The sequence below is a fragment of the Macaca mulatta genome, chromosome 1 (genome assembly GCF_049350105.2).
Source record: "Macaca mulatta isolate MMU2019108-1 chromosome 1, T2T-MMU8v2.0, whole genome shotgun sequence".
NCBI lineage: Eukaryota > Metazoa > Chordata > Mammalia > Primates > Cercopithecidae > Macaca > Macaca mulatta.
Genome location: NC_133406.1, coordinates 31,060,580 through 31,086,970, shown reverse-complemented (window position 1 = coordinate 31,086,970; position 26,391 = coordinate 31,060,580). Strand labels below are relative to the sequence as shown.

Here is a 26,391-nt window from a genome sequence, read left to right as displayed (position 1 = left end):
TCTCAATTTCAACTTTGAAGCAGCTTAATCTTTAAGGAACATGTCTCTGATCTGGGTAATTTGTAGAAGAACTTAATTTGAGGGTCATTACACATGAGGATAGCGGGAGTTGAAGATGCCAAGGACCTGAAGGGCTACTTGAGGGACAGGTGAAGTGATTTGAAGATGTAGCATTTTGAATCTCTTTCTGGCCCATCCTCTGCTTCACACCAGAATCATTGTGACCTGTAGACCAAACAAGTACAAAACAAAGGACCAAAGATAAGCCTTAAATATTATTGGAGATACTTGAGGAACCTCTAGGATTTTTAGGTTAAGGCTAGCTGCAAGGAAAAATAAAACAGTACAAATCTTTCTCAGGACCACTGCATAGATTTGCATTGGTTACATCCTATACAGAGCACCAACTGAGGTGGGATACTGGGACTGAAATCCAGCCTGGTAGTCACATGCCAAGCTATGTGCCTTGTTGTCAGGCTTCATTGCTCTGAGGAAGGGGGACTTTTTCTAATTCACTCAAAGGCATCATATGATCAAACCTCAACCTTGGTCTTTTCCTTTATTTTTAGGTTATTCACCCTTATCCTCACTCCCGACCTTAACTGGTGTGACTCAACTTTGACTTTGTTTCCCATTTGCCATCTTTTATTTGAAGGGTGCTGAGAGAGGAAAAAGAGATATTAGGGTGGGAGTGGTAAAATGGAATTCGAGAATGATTTATACCCACAGAGAAGGGGGAGCATAACATTTATCCTTGCTCCTTTCCCCTCAAATAGTTCAGCCCATCAAATATTTTTGGACAGCCTATCTCGTGCTACATACTACGTGCACAGCCTTAAGGAAAGTTCGGGCCCTGGCCTTTGAGAAACTCACTGTCCAATGGGGAAAGAAAGCACATTACTATATCATTACAATGGTAAGTGCACCAGTCAATGCACCCCCTCTCTCATATACATGTAACAGCACAGGGAGTAAACACTAACATTGCTGTTAGTGTTCCTATAAAATGTTCTTGAAGCAAAAGGTAGGGCAAGAGGTATTAATGTGTGCCCTGTGACAAGAAGAGACATGTTCAGATCTGAGTGTGGCACAATCTTAGGTAGAAAGGGTATGGATTAACTGGGTCTTGGTAGGTCTTATGTTCTTTTTGCATGCTATACAGGTCAGTGTGCAGAAGTGAAAGTGTCCATAATAACCAAACCACTCCATCAAGTTAGGTCTGGGGAAAAGCAGCAGCAAAAATGAGTTCTTACATCTGGGCACAAAACAAAAGTAACAGACCTGATTTACTCTGCGGGCAGCCAGCTGACTACCTTATTGAAGAGGAACATTTCACAACGCTTGTATGTTTCATTGTTGTTTTGGGAGGTAGGTGGTTGTTTTTGAAACTCATCTTTCCTCTGCCCTGTGAACCTTCTGTCAATGTGGAAAGCCATCACAACTACATAACATCAAAAGAAGGGGCCCAGTGAACTGACAAGACATGAGTGAATACTGTCAATCTCGCTTCATTTAATTATAAGTAGTGTCTATTCTATTCCTGTATTCAGTAACATTTGCTGAGCATGGTAGTGAGGTAGACATGTAAGAAGAACAACTTAACTTCAAGGAGCCCTCTCATGGGGGAGATTGGCAAACACATAATTACTATGCAATGTGTTAAGTATAACTATAAAGGTGTGGTCAAGATTCTCTGCTCACAAGAAGGAGGAAGAGCTGTACAATGCCTGCCTGGCCAGACCTAACCTGACCAAAATATCTGAGGCGAGGGGAGGACAATGGGATCAAACACACAAATAGAGCCCAGGCATACAATTCATGACTTACATAATTGATGTCATTCATTTTGTCCATTTTATTATGGCTTTTGGTGTGATCTCTCTTCAGGGAAGATAAGTAACCCACCCCAACGCCAAGAAGAAAATTAGGAAAGACTTCACGAATAAGGACCTCTTAAACAATGATTAAGAATTCAACAGGTATAGAGAATGATATTCATGCAGATCGAGTTACATATCCAACACACAGATGGTTTAGCCCACAATTCAACACTAGGGATTAGGAAAAAGGAAAAATAGCTGCTTTAAAATCCTTTCTGGAACTAGGAATCCTATACAGAAACAAATAAACAAATGTGTATAAACTCCTTCAATTTTACCCATTGTATCAAGGAGTGAAATTGCTTTCTTTGGGAATCTTTAATATACTCACTAATGACCTTGGTCCCTTTTGATATCACAAGGTGCTGATGACCATGGACTAGCTCTATATCTTTTGTAGAGACAAATGCTCCAGTAGTAAAGAGCATTGCAGAAATAGTGTAAAAAACATATCTTTATCTGGTCTTACCTATAACAAATACAGATGCTCCTTGATTATCAGGTTGTGTCCTAATAAACCCATCATAAATTTGAAATATTGTAAGTTGAAATGCATTAATACAGCTAAACTACTGAACATCATAACTGAGCCTAGCCTACCTTAAAAGCTTTCATAACACTTACATTCGCCTACAGTTAGGGAAAATCATCTAACGCAAAGCCTATTTTATAATAAAAGTGTTGACTATCTCATGTAATTTAGTAAATGTTGTACTAAACATGAAACACAAGAATAGTATGAGTACTCGAAGTACAGTTTCTACCAAATGTGTATCACTTTTGCACCATCCCAAAGTAAGTCGAGGCCTTCTGTATTCAATTAATATTTAATGATGTGGCTTAACTTATAACTGGAAGTCAGGAAATGCAGAATCTGGGATGCCAATGAATCTTACCCTAGGCATAAATTAATTGTATTATAGTTTATATATTGTCTCTAGAGGCAATGAAATGAATAACTTCAGATAGAGTAGAGGTTTCAATGCAAGAAAGTGCAGATAGAGAATAATGAGTGGCTTTTGTTACTAGTGTCATGAAGGCAGTTTTCTCTATAGTTAGAGCTCAGTTAAATGTGTTTCTGGCTTTTGGGAAAATTTTAGAAATATGTCGCTATAGCTTAGGATGAGGAATTATTAATAGAAGGTGTACTATGTAGATGTAAAATTGGGCTTTCCGTAATTTCTCACCATCAGATCCATTAGTAAGAAACCCATACGTTATTCTGATGTGTCACTGGGCAGGCAAATTGGAAGCAGGCAAATCTGTGAGAGATGCCTCATCATGTGTCATATCCTTAAGAGAGCATTTATAACAGATGTCAGTGATTCATCCACAAGAATATGACACTCAGAAGTTTAAAATTAAATAACTAGAGAAAAGAAATATTAATTAAATTGCTTTGAAACTTATCATGTTTAAATAACACATACATGTATTTCTTTAGGGCTTTTGAAGATGTGTTTAAAGAATTCCGAAGTCATTGTTTTGACGATTCTTTCTCTGTCGGGATTTGTGATAGGACAGATGGCCTACAGTTCTGTTGAGGTACTGTATGTACAATAAATTAGAGACTAAATTAAAGGAAAAAATGCCAAAAATAAAGTCCACTCCCATCTCATCCCTGAATGCATGGAATGTTTTTTCTTATGGGAACAGCTACTCAAAAAGTTCTATCTGGTATTTAAAAATTTGAAAAACAAAAAAACCACACAGTAGAGGACACATCAATTAGGGAAGCTTCAAAAGAGCAGTAATAAGAGGAAAATGTGCCCAGGTGATGGCTCACGCCTGTTATCCCAGCACTTTGGGAGGCTGAGGTGGGTAGATCACTTAAGGTCAGGAGTTTGAGACCAGCCTGACCAACATGACAAAATCCCATCTCTACTAAAAATACAAAAATTAGCTAGGAGGGGTGGCCCATGCCTGTAATCCTGGTGACTTAGGAGGCTGAGGCATGAGAACCTCTTGAACCCAGGAGACGGAGGTTGCAGTAAGCTGACATCACGCCACTACACTCCAGCCTGGGCAACAGAACAAGACTGTCAAAAAAAAAAAAAAAAAAAAAAAAAAAAGAAAGAAAAAAGAAAACAAGGAAAGAAAGCAAGGAAAGACCATCCCGGCTAACACAGTGAAACCCCGTCTCTACTAAAAAATGCAAAAAATTAGCCGGGTTTGGTAGTGGGCCTGTAGTCCCAGCTGCTCTGGAGGCTGAGGCAGGAGAATGGTGTGAACCCGGGAGGTGGAGCTTGCAGTGAGCTGAGATCGCGCCACTGTACTCCAGCCTGGGTGACAGAGCGGGACTCCATCTCAAAAAAAAAAAAAAAAAAAAAAAAAAAAGCAAGCAAGGATAATGTGTTTGCATTCTTGGGTTCATCATCTGCTTCTGAAGCCTTGCTCTGGCTTCCTTACCCTGTACACATACACTGGCTTCTTCCCTGCTCTTGCCTTATACAAGGCCTGCTTATAGGTTGAGGTAGGAGAATTGCATGAACCCGGGAGTCTGAGCTTGCAGTAAGCCGAGATCATGCCACTGCACTCCAGCCTGGGCGACACAGCGAGACTCCGTCTCAAAAAAAAAAAAAAAAAAAAAAAGGCGGGGGGGACCTGCTTATAAAAGGTAGCAGTTATGTTCATCATGAGGCAAGCTCACTGCCAGATTAAATGTAAAACATGCTTCATATAATATGTACCATAGATACAAGAAAACATTCATTCACTATCAACCTAGTATTAACTTCTGATTTCAACTGCATAGCAGTGTGATCAATAACAATTTGCCTCCACTCATTCCTTTATTTTTTTAAAATGGAGATAATGCTTATACCCATCTAGGATTGTAAACGCTTCTTCCCAATCTTCTGAAATACCACCAGTACTACTAGCTGACATCTTTAGGGTGTTTAATAAGTGCCAGGTTCTCTTTTAAGTGCTTTGTATTTATTAATTTATTAGTTTATTAACCCTTGAGTTAATTTATTCACTCTAACAGCAACCCATTGAAAACAGATACTCTATTTCCATTTTACAGATGAGCAAACTGAGGGATAGGGAGGTGAAGTAATGAAAGTTAAACTGTCGATTGGGCCAAAATAAACTTTTTAGGAGGGAACATTTATAGCACTTCAATTGTTGTTGTTGTATTTTCCATTAATCTGTGTACAACCTTCATGATTTATGTCTTATGTATACAATCTGCTATTTTCTATGAATTATTTTTCTCTACTGACTCACTTAAAGATTTAAAAATCCTAAGCCAATCCTAAGCCAAATTCACTCTGTGAAACAAGTACCTGTTTAAGATTCTTTCCCTCACCTAAAGCGAATTGAAATAAACATCTAACAGTCAAATTAAAAAATGCTTACCTGTGAATCACCAAAAATATTTTCTGATATCACCAACAGTAGGGATACCATTTTTGAAAATACTGATTGCACACCACAAGCAGTGTTTGTGTAGCCGAAAACCACTCAATTCTCTGGTGAATAGAGGTCTATATAGATAACTTATCTGGATGGCTAGATCAAGCAATCTACCACAAGACCCTTAAGACTGCCCTTGTAGATACTCTCTCATTAGCTGTATACTGAAAGATTCTGAAATTTATATTGATTGACATAGCATCAACCTAATTTCTAATACTTGGAAATGGTAGCACACTAATTTCTTGTTTGTCTTTGTTACTTTAGGTGCACCAAATTGTCTACCCTCTTCTAAAAACATCAAGTTTTTCACTTTATTCTTACTTTTCACCTTTAATTATATTTATGGTTGCTTTGGATGTAGACTTTTATATACTCAAGAATATGTTTTGGCAGGTAAGATCACATTTAAAACAAAGTATGATCAATTCTTGCTTATGCATGTTGATAGAGAATATGGCTGCCTATATAGATGATTAATAATTCACAAAATCTCATATTTTATTTGTTTTGCCCTCTTCATTCTACAGAACTACTAACTAAAAAGAGTTGAAGGGAGAGGAAAGGAATTAGTATTAGCTGAGTGACCATTGTGACTAGGCATTCTCAGTGTAAATATCAGAGTAAACATCATTTTCATTTTGCATATGAGCAAACTGAAGCTTAGAGGTCACAGATAAGGATAATAAATGTCAGAATCTGGATTCTAGTCCCACGTCTGACTTAATCTCAACTGTTTCTGTAGATTTGCCCATTTTCCCTGCAAAGATTGTTACTTGTGCCTTCTCTCTTTTTTTCTTAATCATACCTGTTGTACTGTTTTATTTCTTTTTTCAGAGAACACTTTATTTTGGTTTTATTCTGTTCTTTCTAACATCTTAAATTAATATTTGATTCATTTTTAGCTTTTTTTGTTTTCTGTGTGCATTTAAGGTTTTAAATTTTCTTTTTAGTGGTATCCCACATGTTTTGGTTTTTGGTGTACTCATCATCATCCAGTTCTACATTTTCTTATACTTTTTGATCCATTAATTATGTAAAAATTGTTTTGAATTTTCCAAATATGATGTTTTATTATTATTTCTCTTATCACACCATAATCAGAGAATGTGTTTTATATGTCAATTCTTTGATTTGTGAAAACTTGCTTTGTAGGCTTGTACATGATTTTTTAAAATGTTGCGCTGTAAAAATGTCTATTCTCTATTTAGTGTAGGGGTCTAAATTTGTTCAGTAGATTGTTTTATTAATTATGAAGTTCAATCTTCTATGTTTTTCCCAATAGTGTTTTTCAGTTCAATTTAATAAGTTTCCCCTATCACTGTGGATTTATCAATTTCTCCTTGCAATTATGTCAGTTTTTACTTTATACAAATAGAGGTTGTTATTAAGTGTCTACAAATATTGCTATATTTCCCAGTTAATTTTTTTCTTATTATTTAGTTTCCCTTTTATCCCAAATAATGGTTTTTGCCTTAAAACAATTTTATTTGGTATTACTACAGTTACATCAGCTTTATTTTGGTATTTGCCTGCTACAATTTTTCCATCCTTTTGTTTTCAAGATTTTGGTATCTTTTTAAGAGTATACAGTTGGATTTTTTTTATTTTATACAGGTTGATAATTTGTGCTTCCTTTTAAAAACTAGTTTAGTCCATTAGTATTTATTGTAATTAAAAATAGATTTAGAAGAGAAAAGATTTGAACAGATTTGAGACACCAAGGAAGATATATGGATGGAATAAAAGCACTTGGAAAGATGCTCAACATGATAAGTCACTAGAGAAATACACACTAAAATCACAATGAGATACCACTATGTACCTATTGGAATAGCAACAACAAACCTGTTAATGCCAAGTGCTGGTGAAGATATGAAGACAATGAAACTTACATACATTGTTAGAGAGAAGGCAAAATGGTACAACCACTTTGGGAAACAGTTTGGGAGTTTCTTATAAAGTTAAATATATACTTGCCACATGACTCACCAATCTCACTCCGATGTATTTACCCAAGAGAAATGAAAACTTATGTTTACAAAACCTCTACATGAATCTGTATAGTAGCTTTATTTATAACCTCAAATGTCTGGAAACAACTCAAACGTTCTTCAGCTGGTGAATGTATAAACTGTGGAACATCTTACAATGAAATATTACTCAGCAATAAAAAAGGAATGGAGTATCGATAGGCACAACAAGGAAGAATTTAAAATGCATTGTGCTAAGAGAAATAAGCCAGCCTCCAAGGGGTACATACAAATTATATAATTACATTCATAGACCTTCTAAAAATGGCAAAACTATAGGTCTAGAGAACATCATCGGTTGCTAGGGAATGGGGTTGGGGAAAAGAATTGACCACAAAGATGTAGCATGAGGAAATTTTTGGGAGTGATGTATCTGTCGTTTCTTAGTTTTGGTGTGATTACATAACTGTATGCATTTATCAAAACCCATATTACTGTACACCCGAAGAGTAGATTTTACTGTTTATAAATTGAAAATAAAGTTTTTAAAAGAAATATATTTGAACTTTTTCTCATATATTATTTTATCCTTTTATTTGCCATGCTTTGTCTCATTCTTCCTTTTCTCAATTAATTGAATTAATTCAGTTTCCTTTATCCCTTTTGTTCCTTCTACTAATTTAAAAGTTTCATGTTCTATTTTTTGGTGGCAGGCATTTCTGGTTGCTTATCCAATATGCAGTCTCCCTCTCTTTCTCACCAACAGAAACTTAAAATTTTTCGTTTGGTATGGCAATAGGTCTAGTGTAAAATGTCATATTTCCAAGCATCCCTAACAACTTTGATACCCTAAGAAGATAGTTTGGCCAATGAAAAATGTACAAAAGTTTGCTGAATGGGCTTCTAGAAAGCCCTTAATAAGGGGGTTAAATCAGCTGGCATGTGCTTTTTGCTCTTTGCTTTACCTCTCTTTCTGCCTGGAGCCTTCCCAGTGGTCTAGAATGAGTATTCATCTTGAGATTGTGAAGTAGTGAACATGAGAACAGGCACTATATATGATTGAACATAAAGAGAAAAAAGAGCCTGGGTCCTTAAGAGCACTGGGAGCCAACATACTAACATAAGGCTGTTTATTCTGGATTTAGGGTTACTTGAGGCGCGGTGGCTCACGCCTGTAATCCCAGCACTTTGGAGGCCAAGGCAGGGAGATCACGAGGTCAGGTTTAGTAGAAACCCTGCTTTTACTAAAAATACAAAAAATTAGCCGGGCCTAGTGGCATGTACCTGTAATCCCAGCTACTCGGGAGGCTGAGGCAGCAGAATCACTTGAACGTGAGAGACAGAAGTTGCAGTGAGCCGAGATTGTGCCATTGTACTCTAGCCTGGGCAACAGAGCGAGACCCCATCTCAAAAACAAAAACAAAAAACAAAACGACCAAAATCTCCATTTATTGACACTATAAGCACTCCTTTCTGTTAAATGCAGTAAAAATTGCTATATTCCTAAATACAATTCTCTTACTGGTTTCGTACATTTAAAAAATCTTAAATTTTAATAATTATATTTGACTTAACAAGTCTAAAGCTAAATGTCTCTACCTTCCTCCAAATAATGCAGGAACTTCAGAATGTTTTAATTATCCTTTCTCATCTTATATTTTATTACATTATTGACATAATACTACCATCCCTGAAATTAGTCATTGTCATTATTATTGCGATTGTAATGTTTTAGGTACCAGTGCTTCTCTACACTCATCTAAATGCTTACCAATTTCAATTTCTTTGCTCACTGCTCCTTCTTGCATCCAACTCCATCTTTCTGGATTCAGCTTCCTTTTTCCTGAAGTTTTGCTCTAGCAGCTTTTTAAAAATTGTATTTTTAAATTGACTAATAATTGTACATAGTTATGGAATACATAGTGATCTTTCAATATATATAATGTATAACTGATCAGATCAGGGTAATTAGCATATTCATCATCTGAAACATTTATTATTTCTTCATGTAGGGAACATTCAATGTCTTCCTTCTAGCTGTGTGAAACTATATAATATATTGCTGTTAACTATAGTCATCCTGCAGTGTTTTAGAACACTAGAACTTACTCCTATCTAGCTGTGATTTTGTGTCCTTTCCATTAAAGGTCTGTGAATAGTCATCTTTTTAAATTTAGTGGTCTTTGTGGCCAGCATACCCACTGTGTATACATTATCTCCTGCCCGTTAGTCACTTAGTAGCCATCTCAGTTATCAGATAGAACATACAGTATCACAGTGCTTGTGTTCATATAACCCTTATTTTACTTTATAATAGCTCCAAAGTGCAAGAGTAGTGATGCTGTCACGTGGTTATACTTGTTCTATTTTATTATTACTTATTGTTAATCTTTTACTGTGCCTAATTTATAAATTAAACATTATCATAGATATGTATGCATTTAAAAAAACTATAGTATATATAGGGTTGGGTACTATCCGTGGTTTTAGGCATCCACTGGGATCTTGGAACATATCCCTTGCAGATAAAGGGGGACTATTTTAGTTTCACTGTGATGTTTCTGGGTGTTAGTATCTTTTTATTTATACATATTAAGACTTCTTATGGTTACTAAATCTGAGAATTAATATATTTCATCAATTCTAGCCACATTTCGGCTATTATCTTTTAAATATTTTCTATACTCTGTTATTTTTATTTTTATTTTTTTGAGATGGAGTCTTACTCTGTTGCCCAGGCTGGAGTTCCATGGCACAGTCTTGGCTCACTGTGACCTCCGCTTCCTGGGTTCAAGTGATTCTCCTGCCTCAGCCTCCTGAGCAGCTGGGATTACAGGCATCCGCCACCGTACCTGTCTAATTTTTGCACTTTTAGTAGAGATGGGGTTTCACCACGTTGGCCAGGCTGGTCTTGAACTCCCGACCTCAGATGATCCGCTTGCCTGGGTCCCCCAGAGTACTGGGATTATAGGAGTGAGCCACTGCGCCAGGCTTGTTATTTCATTCTTAAATTCCCATTAGTTGTAGATTTTCCATCATATTCTCCATGATTTTTAATTCTCTGTCTTTTATCTCTCGGAACTCTATTGTATGTAATTTCCTCAAATTTAGTTTCTCATTTACTACTTTATCTTTAACAATATCTAACCTACTGCTAGGCTTAATTGAATCATAAACATTTTTAACCTTTATTCTTTTCCAATATATGCATTTAATGTTATAAGTTTCCCTTTAAACACTGCTTTAACTGCATCCCTCTAGTTTTGATGCCTTATTTTCTTTATGATTCAGCAAAAATATTTAAAAACTTGGACAAAATGGGAAATTCCTAAAAATATGTAATTTGCCAAAACTTACACTAGAATTTCTTTTTATTTATTTATGTATCTATTTTTTTTTTTTGAGACAGAGTCTAGCTCTGTTACCCACGATGGAGCACAGTGGCATGATTACCCCTCACTGCAACCTCAACCTCCTGGGCTCAAGTGATCCTCCCGTCTCAGCTTCTGGAATAGCTGGGACTACAGGCACATGCCACCATGCCTGGCTAATTTTTTCTTATTTTTAGTAAAGGCAAGGTCTCGCTCTGTTGTCCAGGCTGCTTTCTAGACTTCTGGCCTCAAGCAATCCTCCTGCCTCAACCTTCCAAAATGTTAGGATTACAAGCATGAGCCACCGTGGCTGGTCTATTCTAGAATTTAAAAAGACCCAAATAGTCCCATAATCATTAAAAATTGAATTGGCAAATAAAAATGTTCCAAAAAAAATGATACCTAAACTATTTTAAATGTAAGTTATGTGAACCAGTATGAAAGATAACACCAATCTTATGTCTTAAAGACAAGAGTAAAAGGGGAAATCCTCCCACACTTACTTTGTTTTATTTTTAGAGACAGAGTCTTGCTCCGTTGCCCAGGTTGGAGTGCAGTGGTAATATCATGGTTCATTGCAACTTCAAACTCCTGTGCTTAAGCAATCCTCCCACCTCAGTTTCCTGAGTAGCTGGTACTACAGTTATGCACCACCATGCTCAGCTAATTTTTAATCCTTTTTTTTAGAGGTGGGGGTCCCACTATGTTTCCCAGGCTGGTCTTTAACTACTGAACTCAAGAGATCCTCTTGCCTTGCCTCCTAAAGTGCTGGGATTATGGGCATGAGCCACAGCACCTGGCCTCCTCCCTTACTTATTTTATAAGGCTTGTTTAACCTTAACGCCAAAACTATACAGAAATATTAAGAGAAAGAAAAAATCATAAGTCAATGTCACCCACAAACATAGAGCAATTCTACACAAAATTTTGGCACAAATATATCCAGTAACATATAAATAATAAAAACATGATCAAGTTGTGTTTATTCCAGAACAAGTTAATTTAACATTTAAAAAATTCCTTAATGTAATTCATGTTCTTAAGAGATTTGAGAAGAAAAACCATATGACATTATGATAGATAAAGAAATAAAAGGACCTAATGGGCAAATTGTGGAAACCTCACAGAAAGTAAAACAAAAGACAGAGATGGAAAATAAGAAAAGGATTGATAACACAACTATTTTTTTCCTGAGGATAATTTTGAAAAATGAATACTTTCTTATACTTGGGCATAAACAATGTGTGCATAGAAATTACAAAACTCTGTAAATCACTTAATCTCAAGCATTTCATGGCCTCCCCTTTCTCTATTGCAGAACTACTTGTTTTACAATTAATAAAAGGTAAAGGGGGAGATTTTCTGTGAATATTTTAGAGTCTTGGTATATAAATTTGTGTCATGTACTAGATACAATATGTCAGTAACAATTTACTTTCCAAACTAATCAGGATATGTTTTATATAGAAGCAGGAGAAATTTGCATTCTGTTTTAAGAACCTTTCAATATTGAGAACTATTGAACTAGAATAACAACAAGAAAGATAGTTGAGTCAGTCTTTTTAATAATAAGGTAGAATCTTGCTTATTTGAAAGGGGTGGTTTCTTTGTGGCAGGTGGTTAAACTAGAATACCTTTTAAAGTTATCTTCCAGGGTAATTGTATAACATTTACAACCAAGATCTGACTCTTAGGATATAAGTAAATGCCATCATGCCATCTTTAGATGTTTAGTCTAATACTGTGTTATGAATTGGTTCACAGGTCTTGTTAACTGGATTAATTAGCTTTTCTACAGCAAGCATCATACTTGGATATGTGGTTATAAAATTCAATAAAGCTTCATGGGATTTGCAATCTTGCCTACTCTTTAGCATCACCCTTGGCATTACAGATCCTCTTCGTTCTGTGAATTCACTAAAAACTATTGGTATGTCACATTTATTTCTCTCTCTTATCTTGAAAATATAAGGTTACATTATTTTCTTTTGATTACATTTTTCTTGCATGAATTGTGCACCTGGAAGAATAAGAATCCGTGCTTTTTTTTCACTTTGAGAGGTAGAGCACTGACTGACTTGAAGGAGACAGTGCAAATAAGACAACCACCAAGGAGATGAGATAAATAGCGCCAATTATAATCTCCAAGGAACTTTTTCAGTTTTTTTCAAAGAAAATGTAACCTTCTAGAAGGTGATAAAAATTGGCATTCTTATTCTGTTCCAGTGAATTCTCAGCCACAAGGTAGATATTCTAAGTTGGTGAGTTTGTTTACCAATAAGAAGAAACATTAAAGATCCCTAACGAGACTATTCCAAGGCCTTGCTACCTCTTGTTAGAACTGCCTCCATTTGGAGTAGCTAAGGTTTGGCAGGTGGTGGAGGGGGTTATAGTTTATCTTCAAGAAAAGCGGTAAAGATATAGTCTGGCACTCAAATATATTACTCAATAAAAGCTTATTCCCAAGAGGACTTGGAGTCCTGCACTATTTCCCATATTATTTGGTAAGGTGGAAGATGATTTCACTCTGAAATATCCCCCTATTGTCAGGTTTTTTTTTTCTTTGTTTCTTCTATAAACAACAACAACAACAAAAATGGGATACATGTGCAGAATGTGCAGATTTGTTACACAGGTATATGTGTGCCATGGTGGTTTGCTGCACCTATTGACCCGTACTCTAAGCTCGCTCCCCTCACCTCCACCCTGCAACAGGCCCCGGGGTGTGTTGTTCCCCTCCCTGTGTCCGTATATTCTCATTGTTCAACTCCTGCTTATGAGTGAGAACATGTGGTGTGTGGTTTTCTGTTCCTGTGTTAGTTTGCTGAGGATGATGGCTTCCAGCTTCAGTCATGTCCCTGCAAAGGACATGATCTCATTCCTTTTTATGCCTACATAGTATTCCATGGTGTATATGTACAACATTTTCTTTATCCAGTCTATCATGGATGGGCATTTGGGTTGGTTCCATGTCTTTGCTATTGTAAATAGTGCTATAATAAACATGCGTGTGTATGTGTCTTTATAGTAGAATGATTTATATTCCTTTGGGTATATACCCAGTAATGGGATTACTGGGCCAAAAAATCAGGTTTTATTAACACAGAAGTACCAACATGAATGGCTATATGCTATGGTTTCTGTTTTTTGACTCAGAAATATTTTCCTAACAAATTTTAAAATATCGGTTGTATTTAGTGGAAATATACTACCTTATGACTGGAGTGAGAAACCTCCAACCTTTCCAGCATGTGATATTCTTATTTTCATACTCCTAGCTGGGAAAACATAGGGTTTTAGGCACTTTTGGAGGTTCTGTTCTAAATTGTTACAAGGTAGATATGTTTCTCAAAGACTCTGATCCTGTTCTCTTTTTTCCCTTTGCTCCTGTAAGTACAGTTTCTTTCTGTCTTTCCTTACCTGTCCTATTCTTTCAACCATTTGTATTTACCTCGTGTTTCATTACCTCATTTTTCTTCCTGCTGTCCTTTCTGCACTCTCTTGACTGTAAATGGTTATAATAAACTATAAATGTTATTTATTGCAGTTTCAACATTCAATTTTTTTTCAAAAAAAGGAGTACAGTAGAAAGTCTTCTTTTCTTTTCTTTTCTTTCTTTTTTTTTTTTTGAGATGGAGTTTACCTCTATACCCCAGGCTGAAGTGCAATGGCGCGATCTTGGCTCATGGCAACCTCCGCCACCTGGGTTTAAGTGATTCTCCTGCCTCAGCCTCCTGAGTAGCTGGGATTACAGCCATGTGCCACTACTCCTGGCTAATTTTTGTATTTTTTAGTAGAGATGGGGTTTTGCCATGTTGGCTAGGCTGATCTCGAACTCCTGACCTCAGATGATCCACCCACCTCGGCCTCCCAAAGTGCTGGGATTACAGGCATGAGCCACTGCACCCGGCTGAAAGTCTTCTATTTCTTTAAGACAAAACTAGTGAAGGTATTGGATTGGCTCTTAATTTATATATTTTTTATGTCAGCAACACTCAGGAGGTTAGATGGATTCTGGATCCAGTAGCATTGTCTCCTGATAAGACAAATTTGACTTAATTTTATGGGGAAAGTCACTCTCACTTGTTTTGGGTGTTGGCTGGAGCATCATATTGTCTCTGTGTGTGAATTAGATAAATGGTTCTTCCTTCAAAACAGTTTTCTTCTATTTAATAGTCATAATACATTAATTTTTTAAAGGAAAAACTATTTTTTGCCAAATGCCTAAAATTATCATAATATACAGAACTACAATTTCTATAATGTTACTGGTGTTTCTTTGATGAGGTGCCTGTCTGCACTGTAAACCTGTGCAACCTAAATCTAAGGTGGACTGGCCCAGTCAAAAATGTAGTAGACGTTCATATGTAAGTTAAAAAGAAATTGTCTATCCATTACCTGTTTTAAAAGAGTGTAAGGGCTTAACTCTTATTTTAAAGCAAATCTGGAAGAGGATCTTGTAAAGAAATAAAATACAGAGTGTTAGTATGATCTCAGTCGAGTAAAAAGAACCATATGCTTAGAAAAGGACTTCAACATTAAAATGGTTATATCTGGGTCATCATAGAATTATAGAAGATTTGTTTTATTCTTTTCTTTTCCAAATTTTACAATGAATCAATATAAATTAGGTCCACATTAAGCCAAAAGAGAAGGTGGAGAGTAATTCTTGTTGTGTCTTACTATTAAAAATATAAATCAAATCCAAAACTTTATACACCAAGCCTTATACCTTACTTGTTCTGATTAGTTCACCAAATGTGAGAGAAGAATTAAAGGATTTCTTCACCAGATAAATCAAATGTGCTAGTAGTCTCTCAACCTGTTTAACCAGTATTTTTATGCCTTCTGTCATAGTCAAAGGTAGTAACAAGTAGTAAAATGAGATGATTGTGACTGTTAATGACAACAGATTAGACACCGTAGAAGAAAAGATGAGAGAACTTGAAGATGTAGCAATAGAAACTATCTAAAATGAAACACAGAGAGAAAAAGACCAGAAAACATGAAGTGAGCATCATTGTGCTGTGGACAACTTCAAATGACCTAATGTATGAGTCCCTAAAAGAAAAGAGAGGGAGGAACAAAAAATTTAAAGAAATCCTGGAGAAAAAGTTTCTTTTTTTTTTTTTTCTTTTTTTTCTTTTTTTTTTAAAAATTTATTTATTATTATTATACTTTAAGTTGTAGGGTACATGTGCATAACGTGCAGGTTTGTTACATATGTATACTTGTGCCATGTTGCTGTGCTGCACCCATCAACTCGTCATTTACATCAGGTATAACTCCCAATGCAATCCCTCCCCCCTCCCCCCTCCCCATGATAGGCCCCGGTGTGTGATGTTCCCTTTCCTGAGTCTGAGTGATCTCATTGTTCAGTTCCCACCTATGAGTGAGAACATGTGGTGTTTGGTTTTCTGTTCTTGTGATAGTTTGCTAAGAATGATGGATTCCAGCTGCATCCAAGTCCCTACAAAGGACTCAAACTCATCCTTTTTTATGGCTGCATAGTATTCCATGGTGTATATGGGCCACATTTTCTTAATCCAATCTGTCACTGATGGACATTTGGGTTGATTCCAAGTCTTTGCTATTGTGAATTGTGCTGCAATAAACATACGTGTGCATGTGTCTTTATAGCAGCATAATTTATAATCCTTTGGGTATATACCCAGTAATGGGATGGCTGGGTCATATGGTACATCTAGTTCTAGATCCTTGAGGAATCGCCATACTGTTTTCCATAATGGTTGAACTAGTTTACAATCCCACCAACAGTGTAAAAGTGTTCCTATTTCTCCACATCCTCTCCAGCACCTGTTGTTTCCTGACTTTTTAATGATCGCCATTCTAACTGGTGTGAGATGGTATCTCATTGTGGTTTTGATTTGCATTTCTCTGATGGCCAGTGATGATGAGCCTGTTGGCTGTATGAATGTCTTCTTTTGAGAAATGTCTGTTCATATCCTTTGCCCACTTTTTGATGGGGTTGTTTGTTTTTTTCTTGTAAATTTGTCTGAGTTCTTTGTAGGTTCTGGATATTAGCCCTTTGTCAGATGAGTAGATTGCAAAAATTTTCTCCCATTCTGTAGGTTGCCTGTTCACTCTGATGGTAGTTTCTTTTGCTGTGCAGAAGCTCTTTAGTTTAATGAGATCCCATTTGTCAATTTTGGCTTTTGCTGCCGTTGCTTTTGGTGTTTTAGACATGAAGTCTTTGCCCATGCCTATGTCCTGAATGGTACTACCTAGGTTTTCCTCTAGGGTTTTTATGGTATTAGGTCTAACATTTAAGTCTCTAATCCATCTTGCAGCTGGAAACCATCATTCTTAGCACACTATCACAAGAACAGAAAACCAAACACCGCATGTTCTCACTCATAGGTGGGAACTGAACAATGAGATCACTCGGACTCGGGAAGGGGAACATCACACACCGGGGCCTATCATGGGGAGCGGGGAGGGGGGAGGGATTGCATTGGGAGTTATACCTGATGTAAATGACGAGTTGATGGGTGCAGCACAGCAACATGGCACAAGTATACATATGTAACAAACCTGCACGTTATGCACATGTACCCTACAACTTAAAGTATAATCATAATAAATAAATTTAAAAAAAAAAAAGAAAAAAAAAGAAAAAAAAAAAAAAGAAACTTTTTCTCCAGGATTTCTTTAAATTTTTTGTTCCTCCCTCTCTTTTCTTTTAGGGACTCATACATTAGGTCATTTGAAGTTGTCCACAGCACAATGATGCTCACTTCATGTTTTCTGGTCTTTTTCTCTCTGTGTTTCATTTTAGATAGTTTCTATTGCTACATCTTCAAGTTCTCTCATCTTTTCTTCTACGGTGTCTAATCTGTTGTCATTAACAGTTTTTGCCCATTCAGTATGATGTTGGCTGTGGGTTTGTCATAAATAGCTCTTATTATTTTGAGGTACGTTCCATCAATACCGAATTTATTGAGCATTTTTAGCATGAAGGGCTGTTGAATTTTGTCAAAAGCCTTTTCTGCATCAATTGAGATAATCATGTGGTTCTTGTCTTTGGTTCTGTTTATATGCTGGATTATGTTTATTGATTTGCGAATGTTGAACCAGCCTTGCATCCCAGGGATGAAGCCCACTTGATCATGGTGGATAAGCTTTTTGATGTGTTGCTGAATCCAGTTTGCCAGTATTTTATTGAGGATTTTTGCCTCGATGTTCATCAGGGATATTGGTCTAAAATTCTCTTTTTTTGTTGTGTCTCTGCCAGGCTTTGGTATCAGGATGATGTTGGCCTCATAAAATGAGTTAGGGAGGATTCCCTCTTTTTCTATTGATTGGAATAGTTTCAGAAGGAATGGTACCAACTCCTCCTTGTACCTCTGGTAGAATTCAGCCGTGAATCCATCTGGTCCTGGACTTTTTTTGGTTGGTAGGCTATTAATTGTTGCCTCAATTTCAGAGCCTGCTATTGGTCTATTCAGGGATTCAACTTCTTCCTGGTTTAGTCTTGGAAGAGTGTAAGTGTCCAGGAAATTATCCATTTCTTCTAGATTTTCCAGTTTATTTGCATAGAGGTGTTTATAGTATTCTCTGATGGTAGTTTGTATTTCTGTGGGGTCGGTGGTGATATCCCCTTTATCATTTTTAATTGCGTCGATTTGATTCTTCTCTCTTTTCTTCTTTATTAGTCTGGCTAGTGGTCTGTCAATTTTGTTGATCTTTTCAAAAAACCAACTCCTGGATTCATTGATTTTTTGGAGGGTTTTTTGTGTCTCTATCTCCTTCAGTTCTGCTCTGATCTTAGTTATTTCTTGCCTTCTGCTAGCTTTTGAATGTGTTTGCTCTTGCTTCTCTAGTTCTTTTAATTGCGATGTTAGAGTGTCAATTTTAGATCTTTCCTGTTTTCTCTTGTGGGCATTTAGTGCTATAAATTTCCCTCTACACACTGCTTTAAATGTGTCCCAGAGATTCTGGTATGTTGTATCTTTGTTCTCATTGGTTTCAAAGAACATCTTTATTTCTGCCTTCATTTCGTTATGTACCCAGTAGTCATTCAGGAGCAGGTTGTTCAGTTTCCATGTAGTTGAGCGGTTTTGATTGAGTTTCTTAGTCCTGAGTTCTAGTTTGATTGCACTGTGGTCTGAGAGACAGTTTGTTATAATTTCTGTTCTTGTACATTTGCTGAGGAGTGCTTTACTTCCAATTATGTGGTCGATTTTGGAGTAAGTATGATGTGGTGCTGAGAAGAATGTATATTCTGTTGATTTGGGGTGGAGAGTTCTATAGATGTCTATTAGGTCTGCTTGCTGCAGAGATGAGTTCAGTTCCTGGATATCCTTGTTAACTTTCTGTCTCATTGATCTGTCTAATGTTGACAGTGGAGTGTTGAAGTCTCCCATTATTATTGTATGGGAGTCTAAGTCTCTTTGTAAGTCTCTAAGGACTTGCTTGATGAATCTGGGTGCTCCTGTGTTGGGTGCATATATATTTAGGATAGTTAGCTCTTCCTGTTGAATTGATCCCTTTACCATTATGTAATGGCCTTCTTTGTCTCTTTTGATCTTTGATGGTTTAAAGTCTGTTTTATCAGAGACTAGTATTGCAACCCCTGCTTTTTTTTGTTCTCCATTTGCTTGGTAAATCTTCCTCCATCCCTTTATTTTGAGCCTATGTATGTCTCTGTGTGTGAGATGGGTCTCCTGAATACAGCAGACTGATGGGTCTTGACTCTTTATCCAGTTTGCCAGTCTGTGTCTTTTAATTGGAGCATTTAGTCCATTTACATTTAAGGTTAATATTGTTATGTGTGAACTTGATCCTGCCATTATGATATTAACTGGTTATTTTGCTCGTTAGTTGATGCAGTTTCTTCCTGGCCTCGATGGTCTTTACATTTTGGCATGTTTTTGCAATGGCTGGTACCGGTTGTTCCTTTCCATGTTTAGTGCTTCCTTCAGGGTCTCTTGTAAGGCAGGCCTAGTGGTGACAAAATCTCTAAGCATTTGCTTATCTGTAAAGGATTTTATTTCTCCTTCACTTATGAAACTTAGTTTGGCTGGATATGAAATTCTGGGTTGAAAATTCTTTTCTTTAAGAATGTTGAATATTGGCCCCCACTCTCTTCTGGCTTGGAGAGTTTCTGCTGAGAGATCTGCTGTTAGTCTGATGGGCTTCCCTTTGTGGGTAACCCGACCTTTCTCTCTGGCTGCCCTTAAGATTTTTTCCTTCATTTCAACTTTGGTGAATCTGGCAATTATGTGTCTTGGAGTTGCTCTTCTCGAGGAGTATCTTTGTGGCGTTCTCTGTATTTCCTGGATTTGAATGTTGGCCTGCCCTACTAGGTTGGGGAAGTTCTCCTGGATGATATCCTGAAGAGTGTTTTCCAACTTGGTTCCATTTTCCCCCTCACTTTCAGGCACCCCAATCAGACGTAGATTTGGTCTTTTTACATAATCCCATACTTCTTGCAGGCTTTGTTCATTTCTTTTTCTTCTTTTTTCTTTTGGTTTCTCTTCTCGCTTCATTTCATTCATTTGATCCTCAATTGCTGATACTCTTTCTTCCAGTTGATCGAGTCAGTTACTGAAGCTTGTGCATTTGTCACGTATTTCTCGTGTCATGGTTTTCATCTCTTTCATTTCGTTTAGGACCTTCTCTGCATTAATTACTCTAGCCATCAATTCTTCCACTTTTTTTTTCAAGATTTTTAGTTTCTTTGCGCTGGGTACGTAATTCCTCCTTTAGCTCTGAGAAATTTGATGGACTGAAGCCTTCTTCTCTCATCTCGTCAAAGTCATTCTCTGTCCAGCTTTGATCTGTTGCTGGCGATGAGCTGCGCTCCTTTGCCGGGGGAGATGCGCTCTTATTTTTTGAATTTCCAGCTTTTCTGCCCTGCTTTTTCCCCATCTTTGTGGTTTTATCTGCCTCTGGTCTTTGATGATGGTGATGTACTGATGGGGTTTTGGTGTAGGTGTCCTTCCTGTTTGATAGTTTTCCTTCTAACAGTCAGGACCCTCAGCTGTAGGTCTGTTGGAGATTGCTTGAGGTCCACTCCAGACCCTGTTTGCCTGGGTATCAGCAGCAGAGGCTGCAGAAGATAGAATATTTCTGAACAGTGAGTGTACCTGTCTGATTTTGCTTTGGAAGCTTCCTCTCAGGGTTGTACTCCTCTCTGTGAGGTGTGGGGTGTCAGACTGCCCCTAGTGGGGGATGTCTCCCAGTTAGGCTACTCAGGGGTCAGGGACCCACTTGAGCAGGGAGTCTGTCCCTTCTCAGATCTCAACCTCCGTGTTGGGAGATCCACTGCTCTCTTCAAAGCTGTCAGACAGAGTTGTTTGCGTCTGCAGAGGTGTCTGCTGCGTTTGTTTAGTTTACTGTGCCCTGTCCCCAGAGGTGGAGTCTACAGAGACAGGCAGGTTTCCTTGAGCTGCTGTGAGCTCCACCCAGTTCGAGCTTCCCAGCAGCTTTGTTTACCTACTTAAGCCTCAGCAATGGCGGGCGCCCCTCCCGCAGCCTCGCTGCTGCCTTGCCAGTAGATCACAGACTGCTGCGCTAGCAATGAGGGAGGCTCCGTGGGTGTGGGACCCTCCCGGCCAGGTGTGGGATATGATCTCCTGGTGTGCCTGTTTGCTTAAAGCGCAGTATTGGGGTGGGAGTTACCCGATTTTCCAGGTGTTGTGTGTCTCAGTTCCCCTGGCTAGGAAAAGGGACTCCCTTCCCCCTTGCGCTTCCCAGGTGAGGCAATGCCTCGCCCTGCTTCAGCTCTCGCTTGTCGGACTGCAGCAGCTGACCAGCACCGATCGTCCGGCACTCCCCAGTGAGATGAACCCAGTACCTCAGTTGAAAATGCAGAAATCACCGGTCTTCTGTGTCGCTCGCGCTGGGAGTTGGAGACTGGAGCTGCTCCTATTCGGCCATCTTAGAAAAAGTTTCTAAATTTGATAATAATGAAAGCTACAGATTCAACAAGCTCAATAAACTGCAAGCCCAAGAATTATAAAGAAGACGACACAAAAAGCACATAAAAAGCAAATTCCTTAAAACCGATGATAAAGAGAAAATTGTAAAAACAGCCAGAGACAAAAGACACATTGTATTTAGAGGAACAAAAATAATGACAACAGACTTAGAATTCTACACTCAGTGAAAATATCTTTTGAAAGAGAAGGCAAAATGAAGACTTTCTTAAACATACAAAAGCTGAGAGAATTTATCATCAGCAGGCCTGCACTGCAAAATTGTTAAATGTCTTCTAGGCCAAAAGAAAATGATGTTAGATGGAAATTTGGCTGTGGAATTTTATCTACTGAAGCCTCTGGAAATCACACCCAATCTATTTTGGTCTCTATGTCTACCACGGACATTTCATATAAATCAAATCATAAAATATGTGACTTTTGTGTCTGGCTTCTTTCACGTAGTATAATGTTTTCAAGGTTCAGGTTGTAATATGTATCAGTAAGTACTTCATTTCTTTTTCTGGAGGAATAATATTCCATTGTAGGGATATATCACATATATTTATCCATTTATCGGCTGATAGACATTGAGTTGTTTCTACCTTTTGGCTCTTATGAATAATACTATTATGAATATTTATGTACAAATCTTGTGCACATACATTTTCAATTACCTTGGGTATATACCTAGGAGTAGAATTGTTGTGTCCTATTTTGTACTTATTTCTAAAATGAGGTAATTTTGGAATCTGATTCAGGTTTGTTCAAACTAAATGTGGTATCTTGAGAAGTATTTGTCTCATTCTGAAACTCAAGTACGGTTGAGACAATGAGCAATACAAGCAGTGCTATCGCCATGTTTCTTTGCCATTGCAAATACAGGAGGCGCAATATAGAAATATAAAAATGGTGATTGTGATTGTCTCGCAGATCTATCCCAGTCATAGTTGCCTTGTTCTTTCTTTTTTTCTTTTTCTATTATTTCTCTTCTGTTTCTGCTTCCTGTGCAAGAACATTGTTTTCATGTAGCATATTGAGTTATATTTTGTATTTCCTTTTTCAGGCATTTCTAAAATGTACATTGATCTCATTAGAGGAGAATCATTGATCATTTGTAGCATCACGTCAGTTTTTCTTGGAAATTTTCGGGGCAGTGGAATCCGCTTTTCTGTTTTTAGAGGTAGGAGCATTTTTTTGGTCTGTATATTTTCTAAAATCATTCTCATTAAAATTAAAATACATTCAAGATGTTTTAACTTTGCTGCCTTTTCTATACTTTACTTTTGTGCTGATTACAATGATATATGAAGTAACAAGAAAAAATCATAGTTGCCCATCTGCATCCGTGGATGCAACCAACTGCAGATCAAAAATATTCAGAAAAACTCAACAAAAATAATGCAACAATAAAAATGCAAATTAAAATACAATACAGTATAATAACTATTTACATAGAGTATTTACATTGTATTAAGTATTACAAGTAACCTAGAGATGATTTAAAGTACACAGAAGTATGTGCTGTAGGTTATATGCAAATAATATGCTATTTTATATCCAGGGTTTTGAGAATCTGCAGATTTTGGTATCCAAAGGGGTTCTTGGAACCAATGCCCCATGGATACCCGAAGGAGTACTGCATGTGTGTTCTTGCACCTTAAGGGGGAAAGAACATTCAAAAAGTGTTTTAGTTTTTCTCAATACGCATAAATGCATGTGTGCACACATATAGTGTCACAATAGAGACAATATAGTGTCAGCTCACTCAGACTTACTTCTTTCCTGGATCAATCTGGATCTCAGTGAGTGAGTGCGAAGAATTGGCTTGATTCTGGATTTGGGTCTGAGAGTGAAAGCAGAACATTCTATGCAGGACTGGAGAATCCAGTCCTGGAAATGACAAGAGCCAGATTCCTGCAGCTAAAGCCCACTGGGATATGAAGCTGTTGCCTTGCTAGGTTTCCAGATGTGTTACTAGTAGAAATGAAAAGTGGGGAAAAAAATCACAGTATGAAGGGGGAAAATGTGTTTTTCTGATATACTTTTGTGATAGTCACAAGAGGAGGAAGATACTAAAAGGAGAAATAAATATTAATGAATAAAGAGGGGTGTGCAGTGCTTCACAGTGAGGGAGCTACCAGGCATTGGGGTGGAACAATTTTTGTCATTTAGGACTTTGTAATTTAGGACTACCCTTATAGCTACCCACTAACTGCCACTAGTGCCCCCAGTTATTGTGACTAATGAAAATGTCTCATCTTCATTTTCCAATGTCTCCTGGGCTGGGGGTAGGGGACATAAACTAACTGCAGGTTAGCAGTGACCTTGGGCCTAGTTAGCTTGGTCTTGACAAGTTCATAAAAAAATTTTTAATTTAGTTTTTTTGTTTGTTTGTTTAGACATTCACTCTAAACCCATTTGTCACAAGTTTTTCACATTTATTCTCCTTGCCTTTCTCCTGAGGACATTTGAATCTTCTATCCCTAGAGAAGCAAACCTTAAGCTGCAGACTGTAAAGGAAGGTTATTCTGAGAGAGGCTTTTACCAGACTTTCATTAGACATACTCCTATTTGCTGAAAAATAAGGTCCCCACTCAAAATCTCACACGTCAACCAAAGTGCAAAGACCCAAATGCCATCAATGAAAGAAACGAAAGTTATAGCTCAAGTTTTTATTTCTTATTTTTTCTTTCTTTTTTTTTTTTAGATGTACATGTAGGCATTGGACTCATCTTGGACATTTTGGGAAGCATAATATTTGGATATTGGTGTGCAAAAATCATTCGGTGTATATTGGCTGATGTTTTTAGCAATATGCTGACTAATATAATTCTCTGCTTTTCAATGGTGTACATGACTTTCTATATTGGTAAGGCAGAAGTAAATACAAAAGTTACTGTCCTTAAAGTAAGCTTTATACATGTTTGTTTTTTCCTGATCTTGAATCCAGTTGCTTCTCCTCCTTTTTGTGGTCCCACTGTGTGTCTTCTCATATTATCTAACTCACCTCTAGCTCTTTCCTAGTCTTTCTCAATATCCTTTTTACTTCAACTCCATGTCCAATTTCCTTGCACTGTTCTCTGTGATTACTCTCTTATTCTTTTTGAACTCTTCCTTTAACTTTGTACATAGTCACTGGTATTCCCCAGGCAGAGGAATCAACACTGAGCTCTCTGCTATAATCCTGAGAACAAACCATCTGCAAACTGAGAAGGCTGGGAGAGATGCTCCTGAGGCTTTTCTAGATCAACAGCCTTTAATTCAATGGATGCCAAATTGTGGAGACTATAGAAATGGCAGCCTTCACTTAGGCTAGGAGTCGGGAAAGGAGAGGTATAGTTATTGTTGAAAGAGAAGCAGGAGAGTGAAATAATCACAAGAGTAAGAGTGCCCAGCACTGGCTGACCTTCAGCTAGTTTAGTCCAATGAAATGGAGATTTAAGTGTTTACTGGCCTGACTGAGGCGCCCGGTCCCTAAGAGACATAACTGTGGTCAAACTGTCAAATTCCACCTTTGCTGTCATCTCACACAGTGAAGAAACTTCAGTTCTTGAAAGACCTCAGGTATTAAGAGGTTAATTACTTCTCTTTCACCTCCAGTTACCTAAAAGCGCTGCTTCTTCTACAGATTAATTGCCACCTGAGGGTTACTCACTCCCCTGAATCAGAAAAATTATAGAAAGCATTCGCTGAAGGCTCATTTCCTTCAAATTTCTTCATTTTCCCCCTCTCCTGTGCTGTTTTTTATAGATGCCTTAAATGTTTGAAGAAAAAAATTTAATTTAGTCTATCTTTCTACTAGACTGTGAGTTCCTTGAAGTAGAGGCTCTTAGTCATCTTTTTATTTATTCTCTTTTCTGTGTTTGGAGCTTGCCATATGCCTGATAGTAATTCAACACATGTTGGTTGAATAAACTGCTACTAGTCCTAGAAGAGCTTTGGAGTTAGGCAGACTTGAGTTCAAATCTCAGCTCTGCAATTTATTAGCTTGGTGACCCTGGAAAATTACTTAACCTCTCTACAATTCACTTTCCTTAGCTTTAAAAGTGGTATGATAGTCTGGGCGCAGTGGCTCACACCTGTAATCCCAGCACTTTTGGAGGCTGAGGCAGGTGGATCACTTGAGGCCAGGAGTTTGAGACCAGCCTGGCCAATATAGTGAAACCCTGTCTCCACTAAAAGTACAAGCAATTAGCCAGGTGTGGTGACACACACCTGTAATTCCAGCCACTGGGGAGGCTAAGGCACAAGAAACCCTTGTGCTTGGGAGGCAGAGGTTGCAGTGAGCCAAGATCATGCCATTGGACTTCAGCCTGGGCAACAGAGTGAGACTCTGTCTCAAAAAAAAAAAAAAAAAAAAAGTGTTATATCACCTAATGTATTAAGGGTATTGCAGGCATTAATGAGATAATCTGTCATATGACTCCTGCTGGTGTGCTGATAGCTCTTGCTGGCTTGCCAGAGCTGATTATGCTCTTCTCTTTCAAACTCTGTTCAAGTGACATTATGTTGAGAGCTCGAAATTGGCCACAGTGAAAGTCTTTACACCACAGAAATTGGAAGACACTGCTTCACTGCAACTCAGAGTTCCTTCTACTGCCCCAACCTTGAACTGGGTTTTAAAAAGTATTTTCCCCTTACTGCCTGTATGATTGCAGAAAAGAGCTGACTTTAATCATTTACCAGCACATCACTGCGTTCAAGGTAGGGCAGTCAATAGATACGAGTTCCTATTCCCTTTTCCTTCTAAAAAATGGAGGTGCTTCCAGTCAATGTGTGGCATCATCCTAACCAGATGTAT

At 37.6% G+C, this 26,391-nt stretch overlaps 1 protein-coding gene across 1 annotated transcript in view; it reads left to right on the top strand.

Moving 5' to 3' along the window:
- Nucleotides 1-1,241: 1,241 nt before the first annotated feature.
- Nucleotides 1,242-26,391, top strand: part of SLC9C2 (solute carrier family 9 member C2 (putative)) — a 97,758-nt gene continuing 72,608 nt past the window's right edge. The window contains exons 1-6 of the mRNA XM_077982083.1: nucleotides 1,242-1,368; nucleotides 3,325-3,425; nucleotides 5,568-5,696; nucleotides 12,409-12,574; nucleotides 22,654-22,770; nucleotides 24,298-24,459. Of these exons, the coding sequence (XP_077838209.1) occupies nucleotides 1,242-1,368; nucleotides 3,325-3,425; nucleotides 5,568-5,696; nucleotides 12,409-12,574; nucleotides 22,654-22,770; nucleotides 24,298-24,459 (802 nt within the window). The remainder of the gene's footprint in view (nucleotides 1,369-3,324; nucleotides 3,426-5,567; nucleotides 5,697-12,408; nucleotides 12,575-22,653; nucleotides 22,771-24,297; nucleotides 24,460-26,391) is intronic.